Source organism: Platalea leucorodia (assembly GCF_965183815.1).
Source record: "Platalea leucorodia genome assembly, chromosome: 4".
Taxonomy (NCBI): domain Eukaryota; kingdom Metazoa; phylum Chordata; class Aves; order Pelecaniformes; family Threskiornithidae; genus Platalea; species Platalea leucorodia.
In genome coordinates, this window is record NC_138826.1 from 22,180,851 (window position 1) to 22,198,474 (window position 17,624).

Consider the following 17,624-nt stretch of genomic DNA (forward strand, 5'->3'; position numbering starts at 1 on the left):
TCACAGGTAGCTACCGTGGGTTGCTGTTGTAAGCTGTGCTAATTTGGCAGTGTGCCTGTGCCGAAGCAGCATACATCCCATTTTGCAATGTAGCTTAGGGAACATGTGCAGCGCAGCTCAGTGCTGTGACTGCAGTTCGTGTAGCTGCATACGCAATCTGTCTTTGAGTTGGTGCAGCTGGCTATTTCCAACAGCTCAGTCCCAGCAGTACAGCAATCTAGATGGCCTAATGGAGCATTTACCAAGGGTCCTGAGTTAACTAGTTGAAAGCTGCCTTGCACATCTGCAGGACCTCCACTTCTACCTTCTGCAGCAGCACAGACAATCCTCTACAAGGTAAAGTCTCACTGAAGTCAGTGGGACAGGAGTCCAGATACTCAGTGATATCTAGGTGCTTAACTCCCACTGACATACATAGAAATTTGAAGCAGTACATCTGCGAGGATCTAGGCATTGGTCACGTATGGTCAAGTTTTCAAAAGCACCAATGTGCTTAGTATTCCAAATGCATGGAAAGGGAATTGCTGCTCATTTCTTCAGTTTGTGAGCCAACTGGTAACTCTGAGCTTCCTTTGTGATGTTTAATGTGCCGCATACTGATACCCTGTGTTATCCCTGCCTGTCTTTACTGACATATAGTATACTGAAACTATAGTAACAGCCTGCCTTTCAAATGCTGTTTCTTCCAACATCAAGGCATTTTGGAAAGCAGACTTCACAGCCAGAAGCAAATCTCTTTGTCAGGCTATATTGCATAGAGCTTCTTCACCGAGTGGGTGGTCGGTCACTGAAACAGGCTCCTCAGGGAAGTTGTCATGGTGCCAAGCCTGTCAGAGTTCAAGGAGCGTCTGGACGATGCTTTTAGTTGGTTTAGTTTTAGGTAGTTCTGCAAGGTGCAGGGAGTTGGACTCAATGATCCTTACGAGTCCCTTCCAACTTGACATATTCTGTGATTCTATGATTCTATGAGCTTTTTTTTGGCACGTGTTCTGGCTTCAGGCATGAATGATCTCACAGATAAGCAGAGAAACCATCTTTCCTGTGGTAATTATTCCCAAACACATCCCCCATCACTCTCCTTGTTGACCCTCCTGTCCACCCCTGCGGCTCAGGAGCCCTGGCGCGGGTCTAGAGCCAGGTGTCAAATGAACCCAGACTGTTCCTGTGCCACATCCATGACCAGGGACCTCTGCAACTATTCACTTCTAACCTGTCATTACAAGTGATTGATTACATCTCCCAATCTGCTCCTCAGGAAATCCTGAAATTTTGCAGATAAAAGAAAAGATGATTTTATTTCTTGTAGGTTTTTTATCAGAGGTTGCCTCAAATTATCAGAAGAGATCTTTGTTTGATAAAATAGCTAAGTCCTTAGCCTGGCTGGTGAATCTGGGCTGTGTAGCACATGCCTGTGGTTAGCAGAATCACTGCTCCCATTAAGGCAACACAACTCCCTCCCTGGTGAGATCCTGAGAAAGACAGTAGGGACTTCCTTGTCTCCTTCAGTCCTTCTCTAGAGCATGTCTCTGTCCTTTAGTTAGTATCTTCTCTTTCTGAGAGGCTCATATTACAGAAGCAAACTCCCTGGTGTCAAGACTCCTGATTTTCTTTGCAGTGTTCCTAAATACCAGCCACTGTAGCCTTTCACTGTGCTGTCTTTCTTTGTTGTGCAGTATGACTGGTGTTCCTGGATTCCCAATGCCCCACCAACAATGCGCCGCCCTCCTCCGACAGAAAAGGGGACAGTCACCATCGAGCAAATTGTGGAGACTCTGCCAGACAGGGGACGTTCTTGTTGGCATCTTGGAGCTGTCTGGGCCTTGAGCCAATTCCAGGAAAATGAAGTAAGTCTACCTCCCTTCTCTAGTTGGTGGAGATGTAGGTGAGACCACAAGGGCCATGGCAAGACCACACAGACTCATGAGATTGTAGTGCTGCTCTATTGACTGGACCATGTTTGCCTTTCTGTGGAGATGTGTCTGTCGTGTGGGTTTGCCCTTGTTCCACCAGATGCAAACCAGCTTTCAGCGAGAAGTCGTATTTTTACTCTGAGGCCATGTTTCAGCCAAAACAAAAGCTTCTAAAGTCAAGTATGGCATTGCTGAGTAAGGGTGCTTGTGTGGGAAGAAGAGGGCTGCAGACGCACAAGGGTTTTCTCCACTCCTTGCACCAGGAGTGCTGGTGGAGAAGCTACAGCACCGCTGTGTCACCATGTCCTGTCCCTTTAGAAAATCTGCCCCAGTGCCATGTGGACTACAGTTGTGTCTTGTGCCTGGCTGGTGTGGAGTGCAAACAAAACAAGCCTACAGGATGCTTTGCAAGCATGGTCATTTCCCTCATGTAAAATGAGGTTGTAGGTAACCGGTTGTCTCACCCAAAGGCTGTGTCTGGAGGATGTGTTTGGAAATCCCTAAATGGAAGATGATGGACAGAGAGTACATCTGAAGTTTGTCTTTAAGAAGAAAGCAGATTTCAGCTGAGAAGCTAGTAGTACGGGTAGCATCATAGGAAACAGTTACCTACAGCAGGTAATATGCCAGTATTCAGGTATTCAGGGCACCCTTAGAGTCCAAGCTGACTAAAGCAACTGTCAGGTTGAACTTTGAAGGACAGTTTTAAGTCAACTTAAACTTCCACTCTCACTAAAAGAAGCAGTCATCTTGCTTTTTCATCCCTGGCTGTTCATTCCCCACCCATGCTGTCCTTTTCTTTAGCAGCACAAATGTTTGAGTTGCTACGCAGAGATCTGGTTTGGGAAGCTGATCTGGCTGACCACTAGCCTGAAAAAAAGTGCTTATTTTTCAGTGGATCAGCTCCCTGCAGGTGGAGGAGGTGCTACATAAACACCTGAACCAGCACTACAGAAAGATGCAGGGATGAAAAAAAGCAGCTAGCAGTGGAGGGAGAATGGGACAGCATCTTTCGTTGACAGTGCCAATGGAGGCTAGCTTAAATATTGATAGTACTATTTTAACAGTAGCATTTGTGAGGCTCTGGGTGTTGTTCTGCTGGATGACATAATGTTGAAACAGAATAGCCTTTGCTTTCTCAAAACATGATTTCTCGGTGTTTTTCAATTAGCTCTTTCTGGGCATGTACCCAGATGAACACTTCGTGGAGAAACCGGTGAAAGAGGCTATGGCAAAGTTCCGCAAGAATCTGGATGAGATCGTCAATGTCATCACTGAGCGCAACAAGAACAAAAAGCTTCCTTACTACTATCTTTCCCCAGATCGCATTCCCAACAGTGTTGCTGTTTGAGCAGATAGATATCCAGGAGAGTTTGGAGGCATGTAAAGCTAATGATGCTTTCCTGTTACACATGCTTCTTTTCCAATGAACTTTCAGAAATGGATAAAATAAGAAAACCAGCCTCTCCATCAGAGCTGACCCATAGTCTATTTGGACTTTCAAAACAAATTTGATTATGACTGATCTTGCAGACAAAGTCTAGTTGACAATCCACTAGGTTAACTTTGTTACAAGTTGATTTTTCCAAGATTTTTTAATTATTCTTAGAATCAATATCCATGTTTCTGTTATATTTCCTTCTCCTGGTCAAAACAATATAATCACAGATTCACCTATCTTATTCAATGAAAATAGTATCACAAGCAATAAGCAAGTCATATCTTTAAAATCCTCCCTGCTTTTAATAGGTGACGCTGGTGACATATAAAAGTATAATCTTTAAAGTTTATGTATTGTTTTTAATCTGATTAAAGCAAACGTTAAATATTTTCACTACAGCAGTGAATGTCCTAATCAGGATGAAGGTAGAAGCAGGACATTTTCTTAACATAGCTGATGGGTTTTTATTATTTGCTTACCGAGTTCATGTGAAATGAGATAGCCTGGTTCCTAGGAGATGAAAATTTTGTACCTACATAAACTTACATATTTTCTACATAAAACTAGCAAGGTTTGTTTCAGCCTCTGCCAGCAGAGTTTGATGTCATTCATATGTACAGACAAATGTTCTGCTTAGCACAATGGCAACGAATGCAGACCTAGCAGTGCTTATGCTCAGTTTCTGTTTCATTGCTGGGGCTACTGGTTTTTGTGTATAGTTTCTTCTGGTTTGTGGGGGATGAAGAGGCTACTTTGTATAATGATAAAAATTGTGGAGAAGGGTTAATTGACAGCTTCTAAGGGGAATCTTCAGATTTGGCCAGTTAAGCATAATTGGCGTGTTCCACCTTAGAAACAACTGAGTTTTGTCTGTTTTGTTTAGAGGTGATTAGGTTCAAGTACTTGGGCTTTCCTTGAAGCTGAGAGGGTCACTGAGATAATGAAAGCAAAAATGAGGTTTGGGAAATTTAGGAGTAGTAGTTTTGTTAATAACAGTTTTGGTTTATTTTTCCTGGAATTTGTTCCTTGTACTAGCTTTGCCACACTGCAGTGTGTTTTCTCAATAGATAAGAAAGCTTCTTGTGCTAATAAAAGAAAACTGAACAAGAGCATCTAGCTTTTATTTCTTAACTCATTATCTAATGCTGTACGTCTCGAAAACTTTGCAGGAATAAGCATAACGTGCTGTGTAGAGAAATGAAGCTCCTGCACTTTGAGAAATACTATTATTTCTATCATTCATGTGTGATTTGGAAAAGAGTACCACTAAAATATTCATCCCTTCTGTTTCATATGAAACACAGATGTGGAAGCACAACTGATTTTAGACCCTTTACAGCAGACTGATTCCCTTTTTCTCCCCTCAGCTAAAGAGTTCCAGCAAAAATGTGGAAGGTAAGACCACTTCCTGTTATTGAGGAAGTACATTTAAGACGTGTGCATCTTCCTTTTTCTGCAACCCATGAGAAGTGATGACTCTAGGAGCTGAGGCATGCAATTCTATAGCAACACTGGAACAGGACTGAGGGATCAGAGACCATAATATATGAGCCACAAAAAAAAAAAAAAAAAGCGCAACTGAAATGCAAAAGGCAGAAAATGCAACAAGCTGATGCAATACATCCAATATGCCAGCCCTAACACTTGTTCTTCCCCTGGTTACAGCGAATGTCCTCTTGCCTCAGCTTTCAAATGATAATGATCTGCACAGTTAAGTATCTGTCTAGAAAATAAAATATGAGAAGAGAGGCTGATGGCTGTTTTCTTGCATCTGTTCCCTCTGCTCTAGCCTGTGGACCTGGGATACAAGTAGGGTTGATGGGAGGTCTGGGGAATTGAGTGTGCAGCTTTGACAGCCAATATTAGTAGTCTGATTCAACTGCAGGAGAGGCTGTGGAAACAGGTAAGGAACTTAAAAGTAACATTGGCATCAGAAAGGAAGCAAATACACACAAATAGTAAAGTGCTTACTCTTCTAGGGGGTCTGGGCACACGTTGCTGTCCCACTGCCTGCTCCCTTTTCAACTGGTCACCATCCACCAGAAAGTCACCGTCCTGTTCATGGGCCATGAGTTCCTTCCCTCCCTCTTTAGCCATGACTTGCACAGAGGTTTCTCCTAAGTCATGCAATTAAGGTTTGGTCTTTTCCAATTGCAGTGATTCTCAATCAGCTGGAAGACTGAACTGGGAGACGTCCCCTTCAGAAAGCCCTGGCAGTAACTCTGGAGGCTCTGGCATCTCAGCCCTTCCTCCTGGCTTTTGGTCACAGAGGAGAGCACTCCAGCTGTAAAAATCCATTCATGCTAATGAGAAAGAAACTGGGAAGGGTTGTCCTAAAGGACTGTCACAAATAGAGGAGAGACCCTAATATTTTCTCCCCAAGCAGATTCAAAAAATCTCTCCTTAAGGAGAAAAAGAGGCCTTGAGACAGAGAGACCATCAACAAGGGGACAGGGCAGGCATTTCTGTGTTGAAGTCTCTGACTTTTTGGGTTCATCGGCAGCAGTGAGGATTTAGCCCTCTGCAGCCAGCCCAGCTCTCATCACTGACCTCCTATGCTTTCCTCTTTTTGCAGGGTGAGTTTACCCCTGTAAACTCTTTTTGGTACATTCCCTCCACCAACCCCCAAACATCTCTTGCAATAATATCATGATTCTCACTGCCCCTGGAAACAAAGAGCAGATACTTCATAGTCATCCCACATCCCACATCCCTTTTTTTTTTTTTTTTGCAGTCAATCCTGATTTTACTGGTGGGGAAATGGAATAAGAGCAATGAAATCCAGCAGATCAGCTCTGATTTGAGGTGCCTCCTTTGTAGAAAGATTATGAGAAAGTTGTTTACCTGCAGCACGCTAATTTTAGCCTTCTAGAGAGTAGACAACATGTTCCGGCTTGGCCACTCAGAATTATTTGCTCTGTTGTATGTAGGGCAGAACATGGAATAGACCCCAGAAGACCTGTTTCTGACTAGAACATTTTAATCAGCCACTGGCCTTTCATGCCACAGTAGTAGCTACATGGTTATTTAGGAAGTAATTGCACACACTGAGATAGTAGCACAAAGTGCTTAGTTTGCTTTATTTGTACTATAAACAGGAAAAAATATTGCACAATCAGACATGGACGGTAAATTCAGAGGTTAACTGAGTCATGGCTTTTTATGGCCAGAAGATGTGGCTATGATTGCTTAGACTGAGCTCAGCGTCACACAGGTCTTTAGATTTCCCTGAAGCGTTTCCCTCTTCAAGGTCAGTATGAGGATGCTTGATCTAGGACACTATCATCTTCTGTGAAAACATGCACTCATGATTTACTAAAATACACCGTTCACCCTAGTGCTTGAGTCACTTGTCTCACTGGTGAATCCCTTTTGCTGTGAAAGATATGTGCTGTGTTTCTAGTTCTGCGTGCATTCAGTTTTTGCTTCTTGCAACAGACAGCTTCTTGCAGTAGCTTTGTGTGACTGAAGATCCTTCTCTGACCAGTTCCCTAATACATCCTTCCCCTTTCTTTTGGTAAACTGAATTAATTTCCTGGAGCCTTTTGCTCTAAGACTTTCTTTAAACCTCTTATCCGTTCCCACTGCATCTTTATTAACACTGTGTGGACAACATGTGGGTAGTTGACAATGACCATGATTCAATGGCAATTTCAGACGTTATTTCATAGGCTGCATTTCCTCCTGCCTGCAACTACATGTCTGCAGTTTGTTGGTAGATTTAGGTCTCTGACATATAAAAACAGAACAGGTTGTTTGCTTGCAACCAGCAGCTCGAGATTCAGACTGGATGCAGATCTCAGTGGCCCAGCCTTACTGCTACCAGTTACTGGAGGACATGGGTATGTTTCTGTGGTTTATCAGAAACCTCTTCATTGCACCAGCTTTGACATTCAAATTTAGCTGTGTTGCCTCCCCAAGTCTGTGATCTCTGCTAAACGGATAGGTGGTAGGAACCAAGTTTGAATATTGCAGCTAACACAAGCATTGGCCTCTGCAGAAGGTGTGGGGAAGTAGGATGGGCACATCAAGAGCACAAGTCTTAAGAGGAGCAACTGAGGGAACTGGGGTTGTTTAGCCTGGAGAAAAGGAGGCTGAGGGGAGACCTTATCGCTCTCTACAACTACCTGAAAGGAGGTTGTAGCGAGGTGGGGGTCGGTCTCTTCTCCCTAGTAACGAGTGATAGGACAAGAGGAAATGGCCTCAAGTTGCACCAGGGGAGGTTTAGATTGGATATTAGGAAAAATTTCTTCACTGAAAAGGTAGTCAGACACTGGAACAGGCTGCCCAGGGAAGTCGTTGAGTCTCCATCCCTGGAGGTATTTAAAAGACGGGTAGATGTGGTGCTTAGGGACATGGTTTAGTGGTGGACTTGGCAGTGCTAGGTTAACAGTTGGACTCGATGATCTTAAGGGTCTTTTCCAACCTTAACAATTCTATGATTCTATGATCAAGGAAGCCTTGTCTCCAGGATCCTGCCAGGGGCAGAGACACATGCACTCACACAGGTGCTGTCATCACTGGTGCAGCCAGTGTACAGGGGAAGGGAGGGAGTAGCTGCTCTACCAGCTTCACTTAATTACATACACACAGGTACATGCATACAGGGATATAAATATATCATAAGGGCACAGGCAGGTGATATGGCTGGAAGTGCAGAGTAATGTTGTAAACTATCACAGACACAGGAGGAACTTCAGCTGGGCAGAAAGTTCTCACCTGCATTTGGGTTTTGGCTGGAGAGCAGTCTGAAAGGCTTAATAAAAGGTTAGCCAGGCCTTTTCATGACTGTGAGGAATTACTGCCATCTCAAAAGGAGGTGTCTACTCTGCTAGTAGACATCACAGAATGTATGTCAACTATAGGAACAGAGCGAAAATATAATCTATAGAGATTTGTCCATAACCACTCAGAAAATTAGAGGCAAAACTCAGAAAAACAAGGGTGTCAGTTCTGTGATCTGACCACAAGGCCTGAATTTCCTTCCCTTACTGCTAGAGTTTCTTTGCAAAGCAAAAGCTGATGTTGCAGTTGTCCAGATAAATGGCAAAATAGTGGATAAGGTGCTGATTGTCTTCAGCAGTGGCAGGAGAGAAGAGCTTTACCAGCTAAAGAATTTAATTCCAGCCTGAATATGCCTTTATCTGGCAAAAACTGGGAAGGTTAATTGCCCTATATAGTGAGACGGGGATGCTGGAGAAGGTGTTGCTGCTTCTGACAGGTGTCTCCAGAGGCTGGAAATGTACAGTTTTCATTTTTGTGAGGGGAGTTGTAACACAACACATTTTTTAAATGAATGGATACACAATAAATTGCTTTGGAAGGGCAGGGGGGAAAGGTAGCTGCAGTAGTAATTTTGAGCTGCTTCTCACAGACCTGTGCTATATCACTTTTAAAATCAGGAGCAAGAGAGTGGTTTAAGTGTTTTTTCATTTGTTGGGGTTTTTTTTAAGCAGATGTGAGTAGAGAGTATTCTGCACATAGCTTATTTTAATGACCTTTCCTCAGCCACAGAACAGGCACAGCAAAGGCAGAGGTATGTGTATTTTGGAGCCCATGAGGGATGTTCTGACTGCTGACCTGAAGTTATCATTGAGGTCAGAAGGTAATTTAATATCTCTAATATATTAGAGTGTCCCTGTACCATCTATCAGTTTTAGTGTCAAGAGCAGTTTTAGGTGTTGTAGATTATTAGCCATTGCCACCTTATCTTCAGCAACTACCAATCTCTTGATGAAAGCCTTTGCCTCAATATACAGCAAAGGGAAGGCAGAAGACCTGTTTGTTGATAGTCTGTTGATACCGGAAACAAAAATGGGCAAGATTCTAGGGATGCTCTACACTGATGTAGCTAATTTGAAATAATGGATGGCTATATGGATTTATACCCACTCAGAGCTGTCTTTAATCTTTTCCTTTGTAGATATTGCTGACTATTTTGATCCTTTCCTGTTCGTTCCTGGAAATGGCATGCTTCCTTTACCTAACGTCTGTTTATGGCTAGTAATTGCGGGCAGATTATTTTCCAAAGCTCTAGAGGGTGGCAATAGTATATTAAAAATAAATATCTTAATTTTTAATAAAAGTATTACATTTAATAAAGATATTATATTTAATAAAAATATGATATCACCCTGGACGGTACCAGCACCACCAAGATGAGCCCTGGTTTCTCTTTCTAGCCCTCTTCTCCAACAGAGCTGGTAATCTTGTTCAATCACAATTCTGATTGCTAGGGCAAACACGATATCACTGATTTTTTAATTCTTTTTTTTAATGAGTCCTTATTCATCCTTTGCTGTACTAAAGCAGACTTTAAGCATGTGAAGTCTGCCACTTGAGTATGGTGTGCTGGCTTGTGCTCAGTACCTCTGCCCTTGCATTATACAACTTGTTGGTTTAAATACATGCTTAGGTGGAAGGGCATGAAGAAGCTCCCTCTGTGCACAAGCTGCTGTACATGAGATCTGTTTGTCTGAGGCTTTCTCACTGTTCCTGCTGGCCACCTCCTGGCACATGGGCTCTCTTAGCAGCACTGTTAAAGGACAGCCCTTACTGATACTGAGCAAGAATGTCATAACGGGGCCGTTGCTATCTATTTGGCAATCTCAGACATGGCTGTTGCCTTGACATATTCAGTACTTGTGGTTTTGCATGCAGGGTTCAGTTTTACTTGAGGCAGGAGGTGGGTGATTCTGAACACGGTGTTCACATGTCAGCTCTTGATCTGGAGGTAGTAGCCTCTTATCCAATGCTTCTACTCTTGAGATTTCCCAGGAGACTAGATGCTTTTCAGGTTATTTGTCATTACTCTCTGGAAAGTAGACCTTTGAGAGCTTCAGCTTTTTCTATTTCGTATAAAACAAAGAGAGATCTCTTTGAGGCAGGCAAGGCCAAAGCAGTAAGAATTCAGCATTTTAGACAGAGAAAAGTGTATGTGATTAGAGTTCCTAAACACTGCATGCATCTGTGGATAATTGTAGTAGGTTTCATAAAGCCTGCGCGTACACCACAGTGAGAGCAGGAAAAATCAAGTTGGATTAAGTCCTTTCAGCTTCAACAGATGACTCAACATGTCTACCATTGTAACTAGCAACAGGCGTTGGTTCAATGGGTCAGGGGCCAAACCCTCACTTTTTTCATTTGAAGGAGGTATGTTTTCTTGGCTTGCAGAGAGTAGTGCAGCTAGGTAATGTCAAGGCTAAAGGCTGGATAAGATTAACTGAATTTAAGTGACTAATAAACAAAGCAGAAACATGGATGAAGACCCTAGATCAGAACTGTCATGGGCTTTGGGTAATTATGTCTCCAAATCCAGAGAAAGTCTGATTTTCTAGCTCAGGTCCACCTCTAACTGTCTACTTATCTCCAAGCTTCAGAGCACACGAGAGTCACTACCTGGGTAAAAGAAAATCATCATGTTGGTAGGATAGCAATGTATCGGCTCATAGTTTTTAGTGCCTCCTTTGGAGCTGTCCTCTACTGTTCACCTCAGGGATTGTGTCCTGTGCTAGAAAGACAGTTAGTTTTGTTTCACAAACCACACAGCAATTATCTGTGTTACTGAACAAATTTCCTCTTTGTGCATATGCAAGTGGTAGACAGCACTTGAATACATTCAGTGCAGTGAGAGAAATATTAAGTAAGTAAGTAACTAAAAGTGAGCGGTTTCAAACGTTTCCTTGTCAGAGTTGAGTTGGAACCTAATAACCTAGTTTTAACATCTGGCCTTTGGTAGGGCTCTTTCCAGCTTCAGCTTCTCTGGTGAGCACAACTAAAACTGTACATCCAGAAGCCTTTTAACTTTAGTTTTGTGGTGTTTAAAATCCAGTACTTGGTGATTAGGCCCAATTTGTAATTATATAACCGAGTTATCACCTCATTAAAAAAAAAGAAGAAAAAGTTATGTGAGAAGTCAGTAAACTCAATTGTTCATAGGCTTCCTTTTTGGAAGACTTCTCCCAAAACCAAGGAAGTGCCGCCAGACAGCAAGTGGGCCTGCCACGGTTTGTTTGCCTATTGCAGGAAGAAACAAGGCACTGAGCTTCTTGATGTGAGAGTGCAAAGTTCGTATCTCCACCTATTCCAATAATTAGCTGGACTGACGCCAAGACTAGGTGAAAAAGCTTGAAATAAGAGCAAAGCCATGCCTCAAAGAGAGTTATGCCCTGAATACAACACAACCCAGGGCCGAAGTTTGCTAGCAGACACCAGCATTTTCTACCGCATTCCCAGGCAGCTGCTGACATAAGAGGGATTTGGCTTTGTACAGGGAAGAAGCAAAGAAAAGGAACTGGCAATGGGAGAAACCAGGAAGGATGTTTCATTCTGTCTATAAAATTCACATTTGAGACATAAGAAAGGGAAGGTCCAGACATCCCGGACCAGACTTGCGAGCACCATGTGGTAAGTCATGTCACTTTCATTTCTTGTGGAGGCAGTAAAAGATATATTTCTATCCTAATCACTGAATTCCCCAGCGATTTTATAGAAAAGGTGAGTTTGTCTCTGGCTTTGCCGGCTTTTTTCCTCCTTTCCTTCCTGACATGCTCCCTGTGGGATGAACTGCACTGTTTGGCTCAGCTCCCCGAGTCCAGGCGGCTTTTACTGTTGTGTTTGTTTGGTAACTGCAAGACAAAAGTGCTTGGGAAGAATGTCACCAGGCAAGACTCCTTGGCAGGTTCAGCCAGAGATCCTATTTTAATTAGATAGGCATTTGATGGTACAGGCTATGCTTTTCTTTCTTTTTAAACCTTCTAGCTGCAGATGGGTTACTAGTTACTGCTAATAGTGTATTCACCTACTCAGAATTATCAACTGCTAGATCTATTTTGCAGGTGTTTCTCCTGCAGTTTCTTCTCCTTTCCATAAGTAGCAGACCTTGTGTCTGCCGATTTCTTCTTTTCTTTTTGCTTACCTGACTAGAAACAACATCTAGAAACAGAAAATAATGGGAAAAAGCAATTAGTGCTCCATGTTTTCTGTGTTTCCAGGCCAATAATGAAATCCAGTTGTCTAGGAGAAAGTGAGAAGTGGGATTCGATGTGGTAAGAGATGCTCTGGAACACCTGGGGTCTTCTTGATGCTCTCAGGGTCTTCACCCTTACTAATATTTTCTCATTCCAGACTGGGCTCAGTGAGACAACACACAGGAAACCACCATGGTTTGGGTTGCAAGTCTTTATTCTCAGAAGCGATGTGTGTATCTGCTCTCGCATATCATGGTTATCTTTCACATATGCCCAAGCAAACAAACACACTTGTAGAAACTAATGTATCATCTATAACGTTCTTGATTTGCCTGTAGCAGAAGCAGCTCTCTGCCTGACCTTGTTATATCACCAAGTCAGAGCAGCTGCATGAGGACTGGTACTAAAGATTGACTGCTTAGGCCAGGGGTATATGTGGTGGTTAGGACCGGAGCCTGCATCTGACGGGATATTCTCCAAAGCTCAGTGATCTTGGGATGCATATTGTTGCTCAGTGGCAGGTGATTTGTGTGGAGTACAAGGATGCAATACATTGCTCACATTCAAAAACTGCACTACAAAATGTGTCCTTCTTGGAAGCCACCTGTGTTTTATGTCTCTTGGTTTTTCACAAGTTCTATGGTGGGGACTCAGAAATGCTAATAGAAATGATTCATGTAGTGTTGGTTCCTGAGCAGAACTCTTTATTCATCTACTGGCAGAACAGGATTGTTTCATCTGCCAAAGGGCATTAAGCATTTAGTACCCGCTAAGAACTAGCGGGAGCTGAAATTTGGTAAATTTTGCATATAAGGACTTGTGGAAAATTCCCATAGACCCAAAGAGGGCCCACACCAACACAATCCTACTGAAACTCTAACAACAACCAATCACCTACAAAGCAGGAATTAGGGTCTACAGTGATTGGTCTGTATTTCTGAGTTGCTGAACATGCTAGACAAATATCGGTCTTTTAAATAAATCTTCAGTTCAGTTACTCCTGTAACTAGTCCTCTTCTCTATCACGAAGCTGTGTGGTGCAGAGAGAAATGTAGAGACTGAAGAGGTGAGGTGTGGTACGACATAGCAAGGCAAATCAGCTTTTCTAGACAAAGTGTTTGTGGTGGTGTTGGCCACAGTTTGAGGAAGCTTCTCTGGAGAGGCTGGAGAGAACTGCCTGGTGGGGAGGGAATAGAAGGTGGCTGTGAGAAAGTCCTGTGCACCAGAAACTGGGACCCAGCAGGAAGCAGTTGGATAGTTTCATTATTTAATTTTGAGCTTCATGTTACTAAACCGTGATCCTAGTAAGAGGAGGGCTACTGGAAAAACCCTTTCAGGCTGCAGCATGGCTAACAGTTGGAAAAAAACCCAGGCAAAGTAGCAAGCATACCTGCAAATGTAGCAGTGATACATCCTACTATGATGATCAAAAGGAAAAGGTCCACTTTGCTATGTTCTGTTCTGTAGCTTTTCAGTTGCTGGAAGAAATGTGGATTGTTAGATGTGAATGAAAACAACAGAACATTGTTTTCTGAGTGTTTTGCACTGATGCATGCTGATATCCTCAAGGACATGAAAGTTACCACCCGGATATCTGTAAAGAAATACTTGCAAAGAAAGGGAGAAGAACAACTGAGACTACCCTACCAATGCTTCTACGGGAAGGCAAACTGAGCCTCCTATGGCAGCGGAAGCTGCCATAAATATTTGTGGAACCTGATCTTATGTTCCCTCCATAAAGGCCTCAGTGATATCCTGGTGCAGGAGCTAGAATGCATAGAAAAGGTGATAGCCTGGAGCTGAAGGGACTCTTCCTTGATCACTACTGCCTGTTAGGGTCTGAAATCCTGCAAATTATTCTTGTAAGAATTCTTCAGCTCCTAACATTTACTGTCTGACATTCTCCTTTAACCTGTCTGATCTCCAGGCTTGATCCTGATCCCTGGCTCTGGCCTGGCCATGGAATATGAAAGGTCAGTCCACAATGACCTACTTCAGCTTAACAATTGTGCCTGATTGAAAACAGCACATGTGAATGCCCTGTCCATTTGCTCTGTGACTCTACAAACACCCTGAGAAGGATGAATACCAACAGTGAGACAGAAACCTGCCAGCAGTGTGGAGAAAGAAAATGTGGTAAGGGTCTCCAAAACCAGCCTAGCTAAGCTGCAACCTGCAGCTGGTCTGCAGGCTCAGAGCATTGTTCTCTGAACTGGGATCATCCCTCAAGCCCTCTATTAAAAGGTCAATGTTGTCCCCGGTCTGTGGAGGTAGATCAGAGGAGATGGAGAAAGGGAAACTCTTGAAAGTGATCATTCTCTCTAAACAAATAATAAGCACGGAACTTTAGAGCAAACGTTAATTACTCAAGTCTCAAAGCCTCAATGGCAAAAATTACAAATGCACCAAGTCTAATTTTCAACAAGAACCAAATGTGAGAGTGACTTAAGTGAGTAAAGCCTTACCCTGAAATACAGGTCTGTTTTCTTCCAACATTGGAGTGTGTGAAGAACCTGAACTTTGCTCGAGGCTGCTCTGGATTGCTGTGTCACTGCTCAGATTTGCTAGTAATGACATCAATGCCTCTTAGATCAATGTTCACTGAAGGTAGCGAGTATTTTTACTTTAACTTCAGTTAATTTAACTTTGGAATTAGTCTTTTGGAGTCCCTTCATAAAGCACCAAGAGGAAGCCATTTTTCTCTCCCAGAACGTTATCTCAGTTTCCGGTTAAATATTATGAATGTATAGAATAAAACGGGAAGAAAAGAAAATTACCTACTTCACCAAAATCAGATCTTGCTCCATACTCAACCTTTTTGCTAAGCTAAAACATTAGACAGTCCTGAGAAGAAATGCAAGAATCTCAAAAGCTTATCCAGAGACTGTGATCTTGTAATAGGTATCTAGAGCATAGTGTGGACTAGCAAATACTGTATACAGTAACAAGGACAAGTGCAAAGTCCTGCACCTGGGATAACAACCATATCCCATTCTACTTGGCGCTAGTCAGGCCACGCCTGAAGTACTCTATCCAGTTCTGGTCCCCACAGTTCAAGAAAGATACAGACAGGCTGGAGATGGTCCAAAGAAAGGCCACAAAGATGATCAGAGGGCTGGAGAACCTGCCCTTTAAGGAAAGACTGAAGGAGTTAAGCCTTTTCACCCTGGAGAAGAGATGGCTCAAGGGGGGAACCTCATCACAGTATTCCAATACTTAAAGGGCAGCTACAAAGAGAATGGAGGCTCTCTTCACAAGGAGCCACATGGAGAAGACAAGGGGCAAGTAATGGGTACAAATTGCACCAGGAGAGGTTTCATCTTGATATAAGAAAGAATTTTTTACAGTGAGAACAATCACTGGAACAATCTCCCCAGGGACATGGTAGAGTCCCCTTCACTTGAGGTTTTCAAGGTGCAATTGAACAGGGTGCTAGATAATCTCACTTAGGCTCCCTTTCCCACAAAAAGGCTGGACCAGATGATCTTTTGAGGTCCTTCCAGTCTGGGCTGTTCTATGATTCCATGATCTTTTTCTTTCATTCAAAGCACAGAATTTCACTCAGACCCTAATACCTGTTTATACATTGCCCAAATATATCTGCAGTAGGCAAAACTAATGCTCTTCTTCCTAGTGAAGGAGCAGTCATTACACTGTGAAGTCAACTGGATTTCCTGGAGGGATGTTCCCATGTGGAACCAATATTCCTGACTGAGTGGAGTGACCTGTACTACTACTCATCTTGTATCATTTCAGGTGACCTCATTTGTCATAAACTGTATTGCTATGACCTCTACATCTGCATCTACATTGCTATGACCATCTGCACCTGCACCACGGAACAAGGAACAGATAGCCGTTGACAGCTTTATTAACGAGAAGATTGTGGCAGTCCTGGAGAATGATGATTACTGCTGTTACCATGGTTACAGGAATTTTCTTGGTGGAGATACCATCATACATGCCATGCAGAAACCCATGAAAATTATCCCTGTTACACTTATACCAGTCTACAAAGACCAATACTTCCGAACTCTTTTAGACGTGCTTGTAACTGCAGATAAGCTGAGGAGAATTGTACTGCTTTTGTTTGATGCTACTTATACTTTTCCCAATCTATGGCAATGTTGTTTTTCAGTAGAAGTCAACGACCCACAACTTTTGCGCAAAATAAAGAAAACCATAGATCTTCATAGAAGACTGATTCCGTTGAGCAGAAGGAAACAGATAGTATTGAGGGAAATAGACACAGGTAAGATCATAGGTCTTGTCATGGCTGACTGTTGGATCCACCTTACTTTAAAATGTCTAAGGCTATGTCTACTCAATCAGACCCCATGATGAGACAGAACTGTCTAATGAGGGCACAGTTCTGTGCTCATAAATGATTTCTAAAGTAGACATAGCTCATGTTGCATCAACTAGAAACACAGGCAGAGCAAAGTCACGCTGTCTGCACTTGGTGATGGTAATATATCCTGAGAGTTTTACCAAAACGATCCTGTGGCAGTTCTTTCAAAACTCTTCTATCTGTGAAATCTAGATCTTTGGTCCCAGAGGGAGAGAAAAAAATATATTCTGCTTAAAGGTAAAACCCTTCTAATGCAACCTGAAATAACACCTTTAGTTGGCCTAAAATATCTTGCCTAAAGAATGCCAAGAAATCTTAGTGCTCCAGTGAGATTTGCATACCTTGAGGAGAAGCTGAAATAATTTCTTTCCAGTAGTACGAAACTCTCCAGATAGATAGCCAAGGGGATGTAGGACATTCAAGCCACTGCTGTGTAGAATTGATCATGACTTTCTGGCCACCAGTTTGGTATTCAGATAAAGGACACCTTTCTTGTGATAGATTTTCACTATCTGACCTGGTTTGTCAGTAGTGGAACGCGGGCGTATTTTCTTCAGTGCCCTTCACTGTGCTGAACACTTCACAAAACAGATGGATAGGCACAGTTTCTGTCTCTAAAATCCTAAACATTCCATGACACCTGTGTGTCTGCATACTGATAGAGAAGCAGATCTGCACTGATTTGGGTCTATGCACCCAGCAGAAAATACACACATAGGGCCAGATACTAAACGTCAATCACAAACCAGCTTGTTTATTCCATGTCAGATTAGACAGGATTGTGCCTTTTGGTTGTTTATATTTTGTCTTATCCTAGAGAAGAGCTTGCTCTCCTTAACTGTCCTGCCTTCTCTTTCCAGAGTCTGCTTCACCCTTCTCATCGTCCGCAGGCAGAGACTGTAAGTGATACCAACATTTTTGAGTATGCATTACTGCAGAGTGTCTGCAGGATA

At 42.7% G+C, this 17,624-nt stretch overlaps 1 protein-coding gene across 1 annotated transcript in view; it reads left to right on the plus strand.

Annotated features, from left to right (window-relative positions):
* Positions 1-4,318, plus strand: part of ALOX5 (arachidonate 5-lipoxygenase) — a 32,213-nt gene extending 27,895 nt beyond the window's left edge. Inside the window, exons 12-13 of the mRNA XM_082308757.1 lie at positions 1,674-1,844; positions 3,082-4,318. Of these exons, the coding sequence (XP_082164883.1) occupies positions 1,674-1,844; positions 3,082-3,261 (351 nt within the window). The 3' untranslated portion in view covers positions 3,262-4,318. The remainder of the gene's footprint in view (positions 1-1,673; positions 1,845-3,081) is intronic.
* Positions 4,319-17,624: the final 13,306 nt, after the last annotated feature.